Source organism: Nilaparvata lugens, chromosome 5 (genome assembly GCF_014356525.2).
Source record: "Nilaparvata lugens isolate BPH chromosome 5, ASM1435652v1, whole genome shotgun sequence".
Classification (NCBI taxonomy): domain Eukaryota; kingdom Metazoa; phylum Arthropoda; class Insecta; order Hemiptera; family Delphacidae; genus Nilaparvata; species Nilaparvata lugens.
This window is the reverse complement of record NC_052508.1, coordinates 67269368-67290144: the sequence shown is the minus strand read 5'-3', so window position 1 is coordinate 67290144 and position 20777 is coordinate 67269368. Positions and strand designations below refer to the sequence as shown.

At 35.3% G+C, this 20777-nt stretch overlaps 1 protein-coding gene across 2 annotated transcripts in view; it reads right to left on the bottom strand.

Moving 5' to 3' along the window:
• Positions 1-293: 293 nt before the first annotated feature.
• Positions 294-20777, bottom strand: part of LOC111046709 (cap-specific mRNA (nucleoside-2'-O-)-methyltransferase 1) — a 60421-nt gene continuing 39937 nt past the window's right edge. For both annotated transcript variants that reach the window (XM_039429131.1, XM_039429130.1), the window contains exons 12-16: positions 16934-17150; positions 12122-12247; positions 5962-6095; positions 3751-3856; positions 294-453 (exon numbers count right to left, since the gene is read on the bottom strand). In XM_039429131.1, the coding sequence (XP_039285065.1) occupies positions 318-453; positions 3751-3856; positions 5962-6095; positions 12122-12247; positions 16934-17150 (719 nt within the window). In that variant the 3' untranslated portion in view covers positions 294-317. The remainder of the gene's footprint in view (positions 454-3750; positions 3857-5961; positions 6096-12121; positions 12248-16933; positions 17151-20777) is intronic.

Sequence of the window (20777 nt, the reverse complement as noted above, 5' to 3'; positions counted from 1 at the left end):
TCATTTTGATAGCTTGATGATATACAAATTGACAAACTTTCAAAAATATCACCAGTAGAAAGTTTATTTTTAGCCTTTGCACAGCCTTTAAATTATCCTGTACATCAGATGTACATAAACTCATAATCCGATTCCTACACTATCAAAATTAAAAGTACGATTTTCTTCATCAGTTTGAAAATGAATACAAAATATCAACTGCAAGTATCCTAGAAAATATTTCAGTCAGTGATAAAAAATAAAAATATATATTGTCAATCAATACTTTGTGGGGCGTTTTGTGTGGCGATGAGCATTTTTGTTGAATTGAACAGCTTTCATCTGCATTGCATGAAGTAGTTGTCAATGTATCTCTTGAGTTGTGTATAGTGGAGGACGTTGTCCATGGGCTCTTCATGCCTCACTCCAACGCCGGCCTCCCAATTCCACACCCTTCTGGTCGTGAAACAGTCCCTGAAAAACACAAATTTCACGTTACAAAGTCATGACTCAGTGCTGGGTCGCCGGAGTTCCGTCTGCCCTGAAAGCCGCCACACACCAAAAAAATGGTCAGTTTTTACGAACGCTGCCGAAGTGGAACAGTGAAAGACAAACTGGGTCTATTCCTATTTTACATCTATCATTTTTTGGCAGCACTGAACCTGTATTCCTCTTAGTTTGTAGTAACATTGAAAAGGCTGGAAAGTAAATAGGCCTGTTAAAAGTGTTTTATAGGAGTCATCATTAGTTTTAGTAATATTCTTAAATTGGGGAATTCCATCATATTCATGGAATCAATAGATTCATGAAAACATAATGTTAATATCATTTTCTTTAAATCTCCTTCTAGTATCTAACTGTATTGGAAACAAAACTAAGATATTTATAGGCTCAGATCAGAGAAGGTGGTCAATTTGGGTTATCTATTTTATAGGTTAGTAATTCTAATATTATTAATGATCATCATCCTGGCTCTACTCAATAGAAAAATTCTATTAACCGAACCGTTGACTGCTTGACCAGTTACTCGAAATTGATAGTTGAATATGATGAATAAAATGGAATACTATTTATTACTTATACAAACGTTAATATTCAATGATTCTTAATAATATTGTCCTTTGTAATATTCAACCAACAATATGAATCTCAACTCATTGACAAAATAATCACCTACAGCTCTGTAAAAAGATGCCACATTCGACGAAAAACGTTGCCTGCGTTTGGTCAATAGAATTTTTCGCGTGGATTTCCGCGAGTAAACCAAGCTTGTCGTGTGCGTTAAGCGACCTAGTTTGTCGTCGTCCCAGTTTGACGAAATAGCCCAATTTTTTTGGTTGTGATGGTTTTGAGGGCTGGCGATTCTCTGCGACCCCTCAGTGCTAATGATTGGACTATGACGAGGTCCACGTTATAATGACAGTATTTGATTAACATTGGTGAGATTCTTAGAGGTCAGTAGAAATTATAAGACTACAGAGTTGCCGATTCTCTGTTACCACCGCCTTCCAAAACCAGACTTGATTCAAGTCATTCTGGTGTATTTGATGTACTAATGAACGATGATTCTTGTTAATGAAGATCAACTCTAACTCAAATATATTTTATTTGCAAAGAAAATACATTTTCCTCCACCTACTGTCTAAAGTACTTACTTAACTCCCTGAAACATAATACTAAAGTGTCACTTTTTCGCTCTCGGTAGTAAAAAACAGAAAAACTCCCTAGGGAAGAAAAGTGACTCCATTTAAATAACATGGGAAGCATATAGAGTAGTCAGTCATTGAGCCAACTAAATTCAATACCTCAACCAGATTTGATCAACATATGAAATATAAGTTTGTATGCTAAAATTATTACAAACTTCATATCACTCCACTTGAAAAATGTATAATAGCTATTTATGTATTAAGAGCGTAATACCTGACTTTATCGCTCGCGCAAAACAGTTATCACGCGACGCGAAGCGGAGCGTAATAATTTTGCAAGAGCGATAAAGAAGCATTACGCCCGAATTACATACAAAAATTTTTCTACAACTGCACAAACCTGTTAAATTACTTATATCTGGCGGATTTTATAATAATTCGTCTACACTGATATCCATCATGGCTGTAGAATCGGTACAACTACCGACTTTTTAGGTTAAGAAAGATCTGACCGAGAGTGGTTTGTCTTTTGGCGAGCTGCTTATCATCAGCTGATTAGCGAGCGTAAAGAAACTGTTCTGCGCATGCGCGAATGATTTGCAAGCGTAAAGAAAATCTACTGCGCTTGTGCAGATGGTTAGCGAGCGAAAAAGTAGATTCTCCTCAGAAATAAGCTGTTTTACGAGGAGAATTGAGTATGTAAATTCTTTCTTTACGCGCAGTTGTAGAAAAAGATTTTTTTTTATATTCCATGCTATTCAAAATACCAGCCAACGAATATTCCTTATTAACTAATCAAATTAGAAACGGGAACTTCAGCATAGCTGTAGTTGTGGCGGCAATTGTTGTTACAACTTTTGCCGACAGATAGCGCTGTCGGCGGAGAACTATGATTACAAGCCAGCTGTTTCTGTTTACTTTTTAGATTATGTTGTAACACATTGTTTGGTCACGTACGTTTTTAAAAAATATTTCATTTCGCAGTTTTTATAAAGATGTAGGTGGAGGAAAAATGTTGTGTACGGTATATCACGAGTAAAAAATGTTTATTCTCCCTCAGGGAAAAAACAGCACTTTTCACTCTAGATATACAAAAAACTATTTCTCATTATTTCAAAGGAGTTTCCTAAATATTTAGTAGTACATTATGTTTTAGATAGTTTACAAACGATCCGGCAACATTGCGAAGGATAGAGCTATCTGCTTTGTCTCAAGATAGACAAGGATATCAAACCAATGTTAATCAGGTTCTGACTTTATAACATGAATGTCACTCTAACATGAATTATGTTTATATTTTTGAAATAAATTGAACACTTAATAAATTGTTTGAAAAACAAGGTTAAGAATAGGTCTATGTGAAATATTTTTCACATTTTATATAGGATGTTTAAGACCTACTACTTTTTACTACTTCTACAACCTTTTATGTCTATGCTTGTTTGTTTAATGACGCTGTTCCTTATGTACCTGTACATGTTTATGAATAAAGATTTTTCGCCACACTGCACAGAAAGCAGCTGTTTTCCATTCCCTACGTAGATCTGAAAGACCTTGTTTGCAGAAGACTCTCGTCTGACGTAAGAAACAGGTTTCTTTTCCGGTCTCGGCCAGAAAGTGTTCTCTTTCCAGCCGCTTAGAAGTCCGTAGTTAATAAGTCATCCGCTTGATCGGGCGAGTGTCCACTTTCTTCATCAAAGTCGCCATGATTTCAGTTCCAATTTCGAATGGAACTAATTTAGCATTCGCTTCGCAACCATTTTTATTCAATTATTTATTGTTGATTAGCGCATTCCGAATTTTCAAAAATGCTTGAAGATGACGACGCCCGTGATATTCCAAGTGAAATTTCAAAAGAATCTGAAATCCTGACTGCAAATCTTCTACCACTAAAATCAAGAGAGAGGTATGATAACAAGTATTCTTTATTTATTTTGTCAGCAATACATGTAGTGTGGCGAAAAATATCGTTTGCACCACGGGCAAAAATGTTTTTCCGGCTCTCAATCTTTTCTAGTCCTCGGCCTACGGCCTCGGACTTGAAAACCGATTTCGAGCCGGAAAAATCTCATTTTCTGCTCTAGGTGCGAAATATACTATTTCAATTCAATTCAATACTCACACAGCACTTGCATTGAGACATTCTGGTGCTGTTGAATAGATTTTCCCAGTCTTGGTATTGAAATAGTCATATTTATTTCCCCTGCGTAGACACAATAGCCATGGTTCTGGAATCAATGAAAAATCAGTTGAAAAGGCAAGTGACTCAAATAGCTCATGCAAAGTTGAAGGTCACCAAGGTAAGTAAGAGTCACTTGGGGCCGGTTCCCGAGCTCGGGATTTAGCTAAGTTCTAGATTTTAAAATCTGGAGTCAGAAAATTGGCTTTCCGAAACGGGGCGTAGTCGCAGTTTTTATGATGATCTTTATTTTCTCATTCTATAATTGGGAACGTTTTTTTGACGACATGAATGAAACATTCCTAATTAATTTAAAATAGCTGAAACTACACTATTCTCTCCTTATTTTATTTTGTGTCCAATTTTCTAGATTTTCGAAATTTAATTTAAACGTGACTTTGACTATGACTACGACTACTCCCAATTTTCTGACTCCAGCTGTTTAATGTCTAGAACTTAGCTAAATCCCGAGCTCGGAAACCGGCCCATAACGCTGATTTTCACTAGTAGAGTTAGTGGTCGAGTAATTGGATACTAACTCTACCGAGCTAACTCTACTCTACTTACTTGGTCGAGTAACTGTTTTCACTACAATTGAGAAGAGTAGGTAAAGTGTGTTGTCTAGTGAACAGAACTAACCTTAAAATGTCAATACGGAACATTCATTATCGCCCTTAAGCCACAAGAGTTTTACAAAAAGCATTGATATATGCTTAAACTGATAGTTTAATATGTTTTTCAACAAATTGATAATTATGTTCTTAAACTTGATAGTCTACGGCACGACTCTACTCTACTAGCTCGAGACTGATAAATTAACAGTTAAACACTTTAATAAATTAATATTTTTCAATAAATAACAATATTTCTTAAACTTGATAGCCTATTCTACTCTACTAGCTCGAGACTTTTTTTTCATAAGCATAGCAGTGGTAGATTAGAGTGAGAAGCGGTGGTAGGGGAAGGCAAGTGGAAGAGTACTATCCCACTCTACTCTACTAAAAACTGATATTGTATGTATCATGGTAAATAGAGGAAGACGGTAGGTGTCACGCGCATGTTTGTGCTAAATTTCCGGTGTAGCTGACGTCATTTTATATCCAATCATCTGTTTTTAACAAATAAGTTTCATAAATTGCCAATAGGTGTTAAAAACCTCGGTTGGTGGCGATGACGCAATCTAACTGGCTGACCACTGCGCACACATTTCATGACCACTACCGTTTTCATCTAAATACCGTGGTATGTATCAATGTATAAATAAATGAATATACTAAAAATTTTGTATCTGGGTTGATCAGAAAGATGAAACAAATGATTAATACACTTGAAAATGAATAAATAAATTGAAAATTTTTAAAAATTTGATAAATTTGAAGGCAGAAAAATCACAAAAACTTTCACTATCAGATAAGCTAATAACGTTGCATGAGTCCAATCTCGATAATTTTAAAGCGATGAATGAGGTAAGACTGTTTTTTGGTTACATAATAAGTGGTGAACTTAGCAGCTCAAAATCCAAAACTAATTTAGAATTTAGATAAACAAAATAATAATTCCTCAGTACAGTCCAGATACAAAGTGAATAATTAAACAGTAGCATTATTAATGGGTTCAACTAGAATCAGTGGTACATCAAACTCCTTAGGAAATTCCAAACTTATCTTTATTCTTTATTGACTCATACAATAAGTACATCATCAAAAATGATAGGGAGAGAAATAATAAGGTAACCTTGTGCTATTCCTCTCCCAAATTTAGATAAGGTTACACATAGTCCGTAAGATTAAGGCCCGGTTGCACAACAGTCGGTTAAATTTTAACCGTGATTAATTTTATGAGAACCAATCAGAGAAGGCGTTTTTGAAAAGACGGCTTCTCTGATTGGTTCTCGTGGAATTAATCACGGTTAAAATTTAACCGGCTGTTGTGCAACCGGCACTGTCTTGTAATTGTTCACTTCACAAAATTATCAATTCTTAATTATTTTCACAAAGTAGATTTTTAAATTATGATAATTCAAACCCAAACAGAAGAAACATTCAACATTATTATTGCTAATATAGGAAATATTCATATTAAAGGAATAATTTTGAAGGACCAGAAAAAAATTAATCTCAAACATAGCATAGATAAATAATGGCGTATATTCACCTCTCAGAACTTTGTAGAAAATAACACCTTTTATCGGGCAGAAATAGTTCTCTGAGAAACACTCTCGTGCCTCCGAATCATCGGTAACATGATACAGAATTTCATTGGGTTTTTTGCCACAACGAATCTCTATCCTGTGAAATATGAAAAGAACGATGAAAAAATCAACAATGAAAATAGAAAATATTCCTTATAGGATTCCAAGTCCTCTACTCATAGTTCATCAAACAAAATCAAAAACTTGGCTATTAAGCCGATAGCTGAAGGAGGCTGCGGCAGCAAAACTTTCTTTTTTAAAGTGAACGTCATTCAGTCAGCTGATGCACTTCTTCTTCTTCTATATGCCGGCTCCGCGACGGAGATTGGCGATCATCAATGCAATCTGGATTCTATTGACTGCAGCTCGGAACAGAGATGTTGAGTCAATGTTGAACCACTCTCTCAGGTTCTTTAACCAGAATGTTTTCCTTCTTCCAGGCCGGCGTCTTCCTTCAATCTTGCCCTCCATTATCAACTGCAGGAATCTGTACTTCTCATTGCGCATCACATGTCCAAAATACTGAAGCTTCTGACTCTTAATACAGTAAAGAACCTCCACTGTAGTCCCAATTCGTTCTAATACCTCAGAATTCCTCACCCTTTCTGTCCATGAAATACGAAGAATGCTCCGATACAACCACAGTTCAAACGCCTGCAGCTGATGCACTACCTCCGTAAACAAAGCCGTTGTGCATTCGTGTGACGTCAACACAGGTAGGGCTCCTACACCAATAAAAATTCGTTGATTGCAGCTGATCCGTATCAGCTAGTGTTTTTATTGGTGTAGCCAATACCTGTGCTGACGTCACACGAATGCACAACGGCAGCACAGGTATTGGCTACACCAATAAAAACACTAGCTGATACGGATCAGCTGCAATCAACGAATTTTTATTGGTGTAGGAGCCCTACCTGTGTTGACGTCACACGAATGCACAACGGCTTTGTTTATGGAGGTAGTGGAGCAAATTTGCTCTCGTTAGAGCGATCAGATCATCAAGTTTTCTTCCCCACATGTTCATTCGCCATCAAGCTTTGGAACAATGAGAAGCGTGCATTTGCAGTTGAAACTCATTTTTCGAGCGGATCTTTTGTGATCACAACCCAGCGCGCATTTCGAACTCGCTTTAATCTACCCCTTTGGCTACTGTCCCGGACCAGAAATCAATTGTTACGTGGGTCACTACGTTCAGACAAACTGCAAGTGTGACAAGACGAGGAACTGGAGACCCTCGGCCCATTAGGTCACCTGAGAACATTGGGGCAGCGAGAGTTTCAATGTTGAGATCACCACAGCGTTCTGCGCGCAAACATGCGTCTGATCCTAGACTTTCCAATCGTTCTGTGAGACGAATTCTCTATGATGATCTTCATTTCCATTCATACAAGAAGGCAATTGTGCAGGAACATTCTGAACGTGACTTCAATTGAGGGAGCACTTTACAGGACGCCTCATCTCAATTAGGAGCGATTTGGAGTGGCCAGCCCGATCTCCCAATTTAGCCCTTGTGATTTTTTCTATGGGTGTTTTTTAAATCCCTTGTTTATTTGAACCGTCCAAGGACCCTACAAGATTTGAAGACCAATATCAGGGGAAAAATTGCCAACATAACGCCTGCAATGCTGGCAGGAGTCATGACAAACACCAAAAACGGTTTACTCAGTGTATGGAGAATGGGGGACGTCACCTACCTGATTTGATATTCAAAACTAATTGAAACAAAACTTTATATATGTGTCTATATTACAAAAAATAAATGGAAACTTTCTGATCCATTCAAAGAGTTTTATTTAATTTAAAAAAGAAAGTTTCGCTGCTGCACCCTGTATGTTTATTATTATTTCAGTTAATATCATATTCAATCTCAGATATAAATTTGTATTATTCAACCATTTAGCACAAGAATGAACAGTTAATAATTACATCAGATATACCGGTATCAGCTATCCTCATGCATGCATGCAGTATTTTATTTCGTGCATTAATTATGGTGTATTTTTGTAAAACAGAGTAGCTGTGCAAGATTACATTTCATCATCCTATAATGAGAATTAATACAATTAGTATTATCAGCAAATTTCATATTTATTCTGTTAAAAAGTTGTCTTAAGTATTGTTTTATTATTCTTATTTGCTATCTTTTTTTAGTTTTGTGCGCTGTTCCGTTGTTGTAAATTGGATGCGAAATAAAGAATCTTATCTTATCTTATCCTCTATAGAAAATAGTGGCAAGGTAGAGAATTGGCAACGATGTTATCCTATCTTTCTTCACTGTCATTATAACGTTTATAATAATTTGTTTTCAATACATAAAATTCCAAAAATGGATTAAAAATGAAATTTTAAACAAATTCTACAATGGATTTTAAATTTTTAATTTTTTAATCCATCAAATTTGTTTTTAATTTGAGATTTATTATCTCAAATACCACGAGATTATATAAACGTAGACCTCACTAGCTGTTCATTCATGTTTGAAATAGTCAATTATATTTTATTAATTGAGAAAAATATTCTTCAATGATTGAATAATGGATTTTATATTCGAGATTAGATGTTTCATTGATAAATTATATTTCTACCTCGGCATCGTCGCAGAGGTAGAAAAGGATAGCGTTATCTGCGTTGTCGTATGAGATAGACAAGGATAGCAGCACCTATGTTAATCAAATACTGCCATTATAACGTGGACCTTACTATGGTCCAATTATTAGCACTGAGCCATGACTTTGTAACGTAGATTATAACTCTTCCTCCACTGTATAACGTGGACCTCACTACCATTTGAAGTAGCAGAAGTCTCCGGGGTGGTTGAGAGAATTTTTTTGGAATTTCGTTTAATAATATTATTTGATATTCGTTAGCATTTGAAGGAATGCAATTTATTTTTATCTGAAGCTAGGAAGAACACGTTTAAACTCTTCCTCCACTGTATAACGTGGACCTCACTACCATTTGAAGTAGCAGAAGTCTCCGGGGTGGTTGAGAGCATTTTTTTGGAATTTCGTTTAATAATATTATTTGATATTCGTTAGCATTTGAAGGAATGCAATTTATAATTTATTTTTATCTGAAGCTAGGAAGAACACGTTTAATCAAACAAGAACTTTTGATGATGAAATAGTTATTTGTGCAACTAGTGCGCAAAGTGACAGTTTGCTGCACCGAAAGAAACGTTTACGCCCGAGCCGTAGGCGAGGGCGGAATGGTTTCTTGAGTGCAGCAGAGGAACTTTGCGCACGTATTTCACATTAAGTTTTTCCTACAGTTACCATTGAATATGAAAAGTGGGTAATTATGGGTAAAATTGCCTGAAATCCATCAAATGTTTTTCTGTGTGATGCTCTTATTAATAAAAACCTTAATTTATTGTCAAATTGGATAAAAATGTTGTCCTTGGTTATAATATATAATAGTAATAATTAGCGCGCTGTGCTTCGTTGCACCTCTGCTCACTATAGCAGCCCAGTCACTGTTACCAACTTCATTTTGATTTTGCTGCACTGTTGCTCCATATAACCTACTAAGTATTTTGCGTTGTCATGTTGAAAATCTGGAGTGCAGAAAAATTTTTCCCGCACTAGAGCGGAAAAGTGATTCTTTGCGTTCTGTAATCAGTGCAGCAATGGCCACTTTTCAACGTAACTGTAGGAAAAGTAGATTCGTATATTTATTTATTCACTCATTCAGAAATATACAACTTTCAGAAAAGTACCAAAGGCTAACTTCGCCCAAAACGGTTCCAATTCTAATTTATACAACAGTCCAAATGTAGCAAGAGGTTATGTGTCACTTCAACATTCTTCAATTACACACTCAATTTACAATCCATACGTATACATCATTTGATGAAGTAAAGTGAATTCGTAAAAGTAGTGAGGCAATGGAGAAAGATATCAGAAAACCGTAGCCGATCCTCTGTCTTGTCAATGCCTTCTATAGGTAGCTGATACATGTTTATTGATGTAATATTAACTCTTCATTCTCGTTTAAAATTATCAATTATATTTTATTAAGCAAGGAATAATATTTTCCTACTGTTACCTTGAAAAGTGGCCATTGCTGCACTGATTACAGAACGCAAAGAATCACTTTTCCGCTCTAGTGCGGGAAAAATTTTTCTGCACTCCAGATTTGCAACATGGCAACGCAAAATACTTAGTAGGTTATATGGAGCAACAGTGCAGCAAAATCAAAATGAAGTTGGTAACAGTGACTGGGCTGCTATAGTGAGCAGAGGTGCAACGAAGCACAACGAGCACAGCATTAATTAGATATTATAACCAAGGACAACATTTTTATTCAATTTGACAATAAATTAAGGTTTTTATCAATAATAAAATTACACAGAAAAACATTTGATGCATTTCAGGCAATTTTACCCATAATTACCCACTTTTCATATTCAATGGTAACTGTAGGAAAAACTTAATGTGAAATACGTGCGCAAAGTTCCTCTGCTGCACTCAAGAAACCATTCCGCCCTCGCCTACGGCTCGGGCGTAAACGTTTCTTTCGGTGCAGCAAACTGTCACTTTGCGCACTAGTTGCACAAATAACTATTTTAATTTCGTTTAATAATTATTTAATATTCGTTAGCATTTGAAGAGATGCAATTTATTATTTATTTTTATCTGAAGCTAGGAACACGTTTAATCAAACAAGAACTTTTGATGATGAAAAGTAAATTCGTATATCATTTGATGAAGTGAATTCGTATACAGTGAATTCCACGTTATAATGGCAGTGGAGAAAAATAGGAGAAAAACAATGCCTTCTATAGATGGTAGCTGATACATGTTTATTGATGTAATATTAACACTTCATTCGCATTTAAAATAATCAATTATACCCGGGTGATTCAAAAAGGACTTTACAGCTTTGAAAATTCATATAAATCTTATTAAACAAGGTACAGAACTGGCTTTGGTGTTGTTTTAAAGGAAAACATTCCAAGTTTTGACTCGCTTAGTCCAATAGAGCCTGGTCGCGCCGCACAAGCGCTAGCCGCAGTTACAACCGCTTAGTACGTCAAAGATGGCTGCCTTCACTGGACCCGAGCGTGGTAGCTGTGTATTTTAGTTTGAAAATACCGCATAGTGTACCTTGATATGTTGCAAAAATGTTTGATACCAAAGACCGATGAGGATGACCGAGAACAAAACGTTTTCTTTATGCAAGATGGTGCACCACCACACTATCTGACTGACGTCCAGGATTTTCTTAATGACCGCTTTCCGAATCAGTGGATTGGCCGTAATGCGCCAATTGCATGGCCCCCTCGTTCCCCAGACCTAACACCGTTAGATTTTTTCTTATGGGGTTTCATAAAGATATGGTGTGTACGTACCTCCTTTACTAGCCACTCTACCAGAACTGAGAGCAAGGATTTGCGCTGCTGTTGAGCAAGATACACCTGAAATGCTAGTCTGGGAAGAAATCGTCTATCGATGGGATGTCTGCAGGATAACCAACGGAAGTCACATAGAACATCTTCTTAGTTCAAGGTAAAAAACTTGAAGTGTTTTACTTTAAAACAACACCAAAACCAGCTCTGTACCTTATTTAATAAGATTTATATGAAGATTTATATCAAAGTTGTAAAGTCCTTATTGAATCACCCGGTATTTTATTAAGCAAGAAATAATATAATAATTTCATAATGGATTTTCATAATTAAGATGAAATATTTAGTTAATTATCAAATCTACATTGATGAATTTTCATAATTAAGATGAAATATTTAGTTAACTAATTAATTATCAAATCTACATTGTTAAAATATAAAAATATATACAGAAATTGCTCGCTTAATATAATAGGATAGAGCATCAAATTCTCTTCAATTTGATGTATGTTTTAAGACGATCTGGCAACAGAGCAAAGCGAGAAAGAGATAGCCCTATTCGCATTGTTGAATGATACATCATTCATGGATTTGAACATTTGGATAGCAATACCATTGCTAATCAAACACTTCCATTATAACGTGGTTCTCACTATAGTTTTAAATGAAGTAGAGTACGGCTTTTGTTGGTGAAGAGTCCCTTGCGGGAAGATCCCATCTCACCTGATGTGAAAGCAGTAAATAATCACAGAATTAAAAATCGGTAAACTTACCCTTTAAAAATATCCATAAAGTGTTTCATGTCAATGGGCTTGTTGACTCTTATCGGAATCGGATCTCTGCCATCTTTGGTCCGACTTTTATGGAGGGCTTTTGCAAACAATTTACACAATTCTATCCTGAAATTGTAAAATAAAATAAAAATTATAAATATCTATATATCTCTACGAAATATTAAGAGAGAAAGGCACCAACAAATTTATTAAATAATTCTACTCAAATTGATGAAACACCAATACCATTAAAAATGATGAAACAATGGGGAAAATACATGATTTTTCGCTATTTTTGCTCTTATAACTTCTTAAGAATCGATGGAAAAAATCCATGCTGACCATGAGCTTAACCCTTCCACTACCAAGCGGGGTAATTGGACTACCCCAACCCACATTTTCCCCATTTTTTTGTAGATAATGTTGTTGTATTTCATTGAAACCTTGAGTACTTGTTAAAAACATATCACTTTAGTTGTTTTTTCTCATAAAATCATTTCATTCCTCTTATTTTTTCAATTATTAGCAGATTTATCCTTGGGGTAACTCTATTACCCGCTTGGTATTCCATGTCATGCAATTTTTTGGTATATTCCATCCATTATCGGAATGCATAAGATATAAATTTAATGTCCAATTATCATTTTTTCGCCAAACCTGATTCATAATGATCACTTGAAATCTAAATTTGAAAAAATTGCTTCTCTATAGCCATAATTAATTATTTGACAACATTTCCCCTACATCTGTTTGATAGAATGCTCAATTTTTTTCGTCCTGTCAGTTTTTGATTGAAAACATATTTTTCAACAAAAGAAATTTATTTTTAATTATATTAAAAGCTTTTGTAATGCATTTCATAGATGAATTAATGGAAAAAATATAGAATAAAGATATAAAACAGAAATCTTGTTGGGGTGACCCAGTTACCCCAGTTGGTATTCCGTGTATGTGAAGAAGGTTGGTAGTTCAAGGGTTAATATCGGGGCACCGAGCTTCGCTCGCTATTTTTATTTATTGATAAACAGAACACAATTCTCTAAAATGATCGTGTTTATATTTTACAGCTGGCTATACGTCAGCTTTTGAATTTCGGGGATGCGATATTTTGATTTTCCACAGAATCACTCGCTCACTCACTTTCATACTATCCACAACTGTTTCAGTCAAGGATGAGTTATCCTTTTAATGTCGGTCAGCGAGTTTTCCCAAGGATGAGACCTAGTGCAATCGAATTTTTATATCCTAAACCAACTATGTTCCAAGTTTCGTGAAAATCGTTAGAGACGTTTTCGAGATAAATATAATATCATAAACATAAATAGCCAAATATAAAAAAAATAATATAAATAACCAAATATAAAAATATATACAAAAATTGCTCGCTTAATATAATAGGATAGAACATAAAATTCTCTTTAATTTGATCTATGTTTTAATATGCATAGTTTTCGAGTTATGTGAGAAAAACCAAAAAATGGTACCTTTGAACCACCCCCACCCACTTAGCACAGGGGTTGGGGGTGGGGACTTTTGATATGTTTACCTCCTTACTATAGTGAGGTCCACGTTATAATGGCAGTGTACGATTGACAATACTGTTGCTGTCCTTTTCTATCATACAACAAAACAGATATCTCTCTCTAGCATTGCAATGTTGTCAGTTGTCAGTTTGCCAGAATATTTTATTTTTACTTTTGACAGTGACTGTACAAAAGTAGACTAACAATATTCTCAGCCGCCATTTTTTTCTTCATTCTATCAAAATACTTTGGTATACAAGTCGTATAATTGATTTAAAATCTATTTTTGAAACAATTAAATAATTTTTCGACATTACCGTATGAGAAACACAAATTAAAATACCTGAAATGACATTTTAAAAGTTGATAAATAACCATCCTAGACTTTATCCATGCTTCAGTTAGCCTACACGTTTAGGTTAGACCTACTCGTACCGGTATAAATAATAATTGAAAGGTTATTTCAGAATTATTTCCAATGAAATTACTTATTTTAAAAATGATTTCTATTTTTCTATAATTTTTGAAAAAAATTGGAATGGAATACCTACCAAATAACTAAATTTATGTTGTTTTGAAATTCAGTTTGGTGTATCACAGCTTTTTACTTTCCTTGCCCATAAGTAAGGAAAGTATTGCTTTCTGCTTTCCGAAAAAATTAAGGTACACCAATTTCTAAATTTCTATACATTTCAAGGTACCCTGAGTCCAAAAAAGTGGTTTTTGAATATTGGTCTGTATGTGGTGTGTGTGTGTGTGTGTGTGTGTGTGGTGTGTGTGTGTGGTGTGTGTGTGTGTGTGTGTGTGTGTGGTGTGTGTGTGTGTTGTGTGTGTGTGTGTGTGTGAGTGTATATGCGTCTGTGTACACGATATCACACACGTATGTGTGTGTGTGTGTGTGTGTGTGTGTGTGTGTGGTGTGTGTGTGTGAGTGTATATGCGTCTGTGTACACGATATCTCATCTCCCAATTAACGGAATGACTTGAAATTTGGAACTTAAGGTCCTTACAATATAAGGATCCGACACGAATAATTTCGATCAAATGCAATTCAAGATGGCGGGTTAAATGGCAAAAATGTTGTCAAAAACAGGGTTTTTCGCGATTTTCTCAAAAACGGCTACAACGATTTCGATTAAATTTATACCAAAAATAGTAATTGATAAGCTCTATCAACTGCCACAGGTCCCATATCTGTAAAAACTTCAGGAGCTCCGCCCCATCTACGTAAAGTTCGATTTTAGATTCCCAATTATCAGGCTTAAGATAAAATTTAAACAAAAAATTTTGAGTTGAAAAGATTAAGCATGAAAATTTCTAAAATTAATGTTCAGTAACATTTTCACCTAAAATTGAAAATAGGATTGAAATTCGAGAAAATGTGATTATCCACTTGCAAACTGTTGGCAACACTGTTGATTCGATCAAATCATTCACTATGAAGAGATAGCAGACCTCGTATGTCTCCAGCGTTATTGTCCTGTCACCAGCTGGCTCAGATCTTTGTTTATAAGTAGACTTGAGATGCACGTGCACACTAGCGTCAGGTGATCAATTTTCATAACGGCAAGGAAAGTTGTGTGAGTGCGCCACACCAGATTTTTAAATTAGCCGCCATTTCAGGTTTGTATAAAAATAAAAATCTGATCTCAGTTATGGAAGCAAATTTTTGAATCAAATTATGAAAAAAGTATATTTTCTTGATTAGTTTGACATTAAATTGATTATTTTATTAAGGAAATGATAATTATTATTAGATCAAATTTAATGGGATGAATTGAGGGCTAAAGTGTACGCCCAGTGCCAACGTACCTGTCATCAAATTTTTGGTTGGGATCGATTTAGTATGTCATTTTGAACACAAAATCACAAGGAATAAACGGCGGTCACTCATCATAAATTCTTAAAAATTAATTTAGTTTTACTAACCTCACTTTGTACACAACATTTCAAACACCTCTAATGTATTAGTTTAGGATAGCTAAGGTTAGGAAAAGCTTGGTTAGGGAAAGTTATTGATTAGGAGAAGCTTTAGGTTAGAAAAGTTTTAGTTGGGAAAAGCTTTAGGTTAGGAAAGTTTAGGTTAGAAAAACGTAATTAGGAAAATCATAATTTGATGATTTCGATAGTCAAAATGGCTGCCACTTATAGGTTAAATGAATGTAAAATTGTAAATAACTTAGTTTATTTTAAAAACAATAGTGCCCGCCGTTTAATTTTTGTGATGTGCGCAAAATAACATACTAAATCGATCCCAACCAAAAATTTGATGACTTGTATGTTGGCACTGGACGTACACTTACACCTGAATTGAGTAACAGCTGTGTACACTCAGTGGTAAAATGTAGAGACTTGACAACGTTTTTCTCCTATCTTTCTTCACTGCCATTATAACGTGGACCTCACTATACCCTAAACAAAACTGCAGGGTCAAAAATTGTCTTCATAACTTTTCCCTCTATAACCCTTCCTTGACTGGACTATGATGATACAAGTGATAGTGTAATTGACCGAACGAAGTGAGGTCTAAGATTCAAGTCGACGATTTGGCATTTCTCTTAATGTTTAAATGTTTTAGGCATTTCAAGGATAATATAAAAGGAAAAAGGAGCCTCCTTCATACGCCAATATTACCGTAAAAATCAGACTATAGAATTATTCATCATAAATCAGCTGACAAGTGATTACACAGATGTGTGGAGAAGCCAGTCTACTGTTTTGTATAAGGTCTATAGTTTCAATCAAAGACCTTGAAGAGGTATGCATCTTCAAGCTGGGTTTACACCAAAGCTATTAACAAAATGGTTATAGCTTAATCCTTATAGATTCTATTAGATTGAACGGAAGTTGACAAACACATATGTTCATCATGTGTATGATGAGTTATTAATAATATAATCTATAAGGATTGAGTTATCAACATTTTTTTAATAGATTTGGTCTAATCGCAGCTTTAAGGTGTTTGGTTTCAATATTTTGTTTTGCAGTCATGGTATTATTATGCGTGCCCATCAGTATCAATATTCTCACATTCGAAAAAAACTAATTTAATAGGTGAATAAAAATAAACAAAATAATGCTGGAGAAATTATAATACTTTTGATTCTAAAAAAATTAATTTTCATCAGATAGAAAGATCATCACGGAACTGGATGAATTATATCATATGGAATACAAATTCAAACGTGAACTGAGTTTGTTAACATTTGAAACAGTTGACATCAGGTACTTGTGGATGAGAATACTGCGTGAGGTCTACTGTTCACAGAACTACTAGTAATAGAAGTACCTTGTGGAATAGCTGCGACTGGCAATGTTCTTCTTGCCGAGAGCAATGGCGTCGATGACGTGGAGGATCTTGTAGCGACGCTGACTCTTCATCTCGCCCTGGACATCATCGGTGACCTCGCCGTAGAGCAGGGTGCCCGGGCTGAGTTCCAGCTGCCACTTGTCCACTGCCGACCATCCGCCTTTGCGATTCATCTGGTACACACGCTTGCCACACCCTGCAACACAGCCAAAACAAACACTAAAAAGTCGTCAACAAATTTATTTATTACACAATTTTCACATGAAATCACTTGATAGAGCAAATCTCCAGTGATGTGTAACCGCCCTTGATGGGGGTTGAAGATATCTTATTATTACTTCAAGGGAGTCATGGGAACTGGATAGACAACAACATTGTATTACCTAAAGAATTTCTCATTTATTATGCCAATTACTTGAAACTTAAAGAACGAAATATGCAGTACATTTTATTAAAATATTATTCCTACAAAAACTACCTGCCAATAAGATACTGCTATGAATTTTACTATACAACAAGATCATCTCTAATTGACCGAGCGAAGTGAGGTCTAGGATTCAAGTCGACGGTTTGGCATTTCTCTTATGCCCCGTTTCACCAACCTTGGTCAAGGCATTTGAACATGGTTAAAGTCTATCAGCTGGTCAAATCAGAAATAATTCGTTCCACCAACACCAGTTACGTTTAACCACGGTCAAACCAATGGTTAATTTTGACTACCGCCGAACGGGCGATCAAATTATTTGAACACGGTCAAAAGACTGGCTCGATCAATTTTCTTGCTTGTTTGTAGGTTACCGTATGTTTTTGACGCAATGAAAAATTTCAAAGTTTTTAGTGCGATTGAATTTAGTTGTAGTAAGTTATTTATTAGGTTTGTTCTCGGAATCTTTTAATTATTAGTAAATTATTGTAGTATAGAAAATAAAGGAAGATTTTGAAAAAGATTTGCTTTACTCTTCTATTACACAGTAGGACTATGCTATTCAATCCTAACATCAACCAATGTATCTCATTAGACTTGGAATGTTCTTTTGTTCATAAAAAAATTGTCAAAAATGATGGTGATTTGTAAATTCTTTGTACGAAAGTATTCAATTCATATTTGAAATATTATTATAAATTAATGTGGATGTGTGATTATACAAAACGTCTGTGCCAGGGGGGATAATAAGATGGCCCAGGGGGCCTGCCTCGAAATAATGAATATGAAGAAAAATTAGTACAATAATATTACAAAAAAAGTACAGTAATATGAATTTTTGACGGCCTGACGGTAAAGTAAAAAGAGCATTCAGCGCAAATTTCCCTCTGAATATGAGCAGCGAAACTGATATTTAGTATCATGGGGTGTTACTATATTACAGAATTAAATTTGGATTTTCGTTTAATAATAATTATTAATTCATTAGCATTTGAAAAATTGCAATATCTCAGTAATTTCTATCCATAAAAATAAGATGTAGCCAATAGCAAGCCAGCAAACATGTTGGCCAACTTCAGAAAAGTGCTACAAGAGTTGACCATGTTCAAATTTGATCAACGGAGTTTTGATCAATCCCGAGGTTGGTGGAACAGTTGTATGTTTGAACGAGTGATCAAATTTTGACTATGGTCTAATTGACCATGGCTAGGCTATATTTGATCGAGGTTGGTGAAACCGGGCACAATGTTTAAATGTTTATATGTTTTTATGTTGCGCATTTACGGCGAAACGCGGTAATAGATTTTGATGAAATTTGACAGGTATGTTCCTTTTTAAATTGCGCGTCGACGTATATACAAGGTTTTGGAAATTTTGCATTTCAAGGATAATATAAAGGAAAAAGGAGCCTCCTTCATACGCCAATATTACCGTAAAAATCAGACTATAGAATTATTCATCATAAATCAGCTGTCTAGTGGACTATAATACTACCCGTTCAAAAACATCGAACATCTTGAAAATGTATCCTTCCATTAACGTTAGTAGACAGTTGACTATAATACTACCCGTTCAAAAACATCGAACATCTTGAAAATGTATCCTTCCATTAACGTTAGTAGACAGTTGACTATAATACTACCCGTTCAAAAACATCGAACATCTTGAAAATTGTATCTTTCCATCAACGTTGTAGACAGTTGCAGCCAGAACTGATAACAGCGATCACACTCACATTCCGGGACGACACGTCACGGTACGATATAGGATAGAAAGCTCCATGTTTATTTAGGATTTGTTCTAGACATTTTTAATTGATAAATTATTTATTAATTTTTGAGAAAACATAACAACAGGTCAATGTAACTCACTGAGCACGAGGTCTACTGTTCACAGAACTACTAGTTAGGGTCTCGGTCGGGTGGAAATGTTTTATCATGAGCTAGAAATTTTGGCACTCACCCACAGCTATCACTCCCACTGGTAATCCCAAAACACAGGACACTCACGTATCGCATGATGCCGGAAAACTAACTTCACTGTTTGCAATATAATTTTCCTACAGTTACGTTGAAAAGTGGCCATTGCTGCACTGATTACAGAACGCAAAGAATCACTTTTCCGCTCTAGTGCGGGAAAAATTTTTCTGCACTCCAGATTTGCAACATGGCAACGCAAAATACTTAGTAGGTTATATGGAGCAACAGTGCAGAAAAATTTTTCCCGCACAAAAGCGGAAAAGTGATTCTTTGCGTTCTGTAATCAGTGCAGCAATGGCCACTTTTCAACGTAACTGTAGGAAATAGTTATTTTTTTCACTATAGTCCAACTACGGAAATTGTTGTATTTTAATATCTGAGTCTTTTCTCCTGAAAAATCTCAAATCTAAAACACACGAAAAATCAATCAATAGAATAAGCACTTAAATCCTACCCATGTCACAGATGTATAAAACGTCAACTTAATATTGTAAGAACTGACTCGACCTTAGGGTCCTTTAAAACTCAATTCGATAAATCGGAATGGAATCACCGGTTTTTTTTAAGCCTTTGTCCCTGGATAGGAATTCTCCGGTCGAGCGTCAGTCTTTTGTCCGTCAGCCTTCCACATGTATACGCATTAAACCATTTATTCACTTCAATTAACCAATTAACCGCACACTACAACCGATTGCGAGCGAGTCCCGGAGAAGTCTAGAGAGGAGTGAACGAAAAACAAGGCGAGCTCCTTCTAAGTTGCCGGAAGAGATTCCCGTTACAACAGATAAGGCCGTAGGCCAATACTCCCCCAAAGTTATGGTGGTGGGGGGTAAGCACCCTCAATTTCAAAAGACAGAAATGTATAATCTCCGCAAACCCAAATAAGCATAGAGCTAGAGGGGTAATTCAAAGAACACCTTTCCGAGAGCGGATACAAAAATATTAAAAATAGAACTTGACAGAAAACATTATACATTTATAAAAAAACAGAATTGATATGAAATATTTATTGTATTAAAGGGAAAGTGGAGTAGCTGGCTAGCACCTTATCTTATCGATATTACTGCTCGCTATCTCACAATTCGAGCTATTGTAAGCGGGCCCGCTTACGAAATGTGTTGTCACAATATAAATGGAAACAATGAAGAATGAATGAGTAGATGAATGGATGATAATACATACTAGGATATGTATAGCATTAAGCTTCAGTGGAGATTTTTCTCCAATTTTCAAAGAATTCAAATGTTTTAGAATAATAAAAACAATTTAGTTCTTAACCTCTTCATGCATGAGTTTTTTTTAATTTTGACACAAAAACTCCTAATCAGAGCAGGGTATATAAACACAGAAAAATATTTCTAAAAAATCAAAAAAGATCCTGTGATTAGAAAAAGACAAAAATATATGATGGCATTATTTG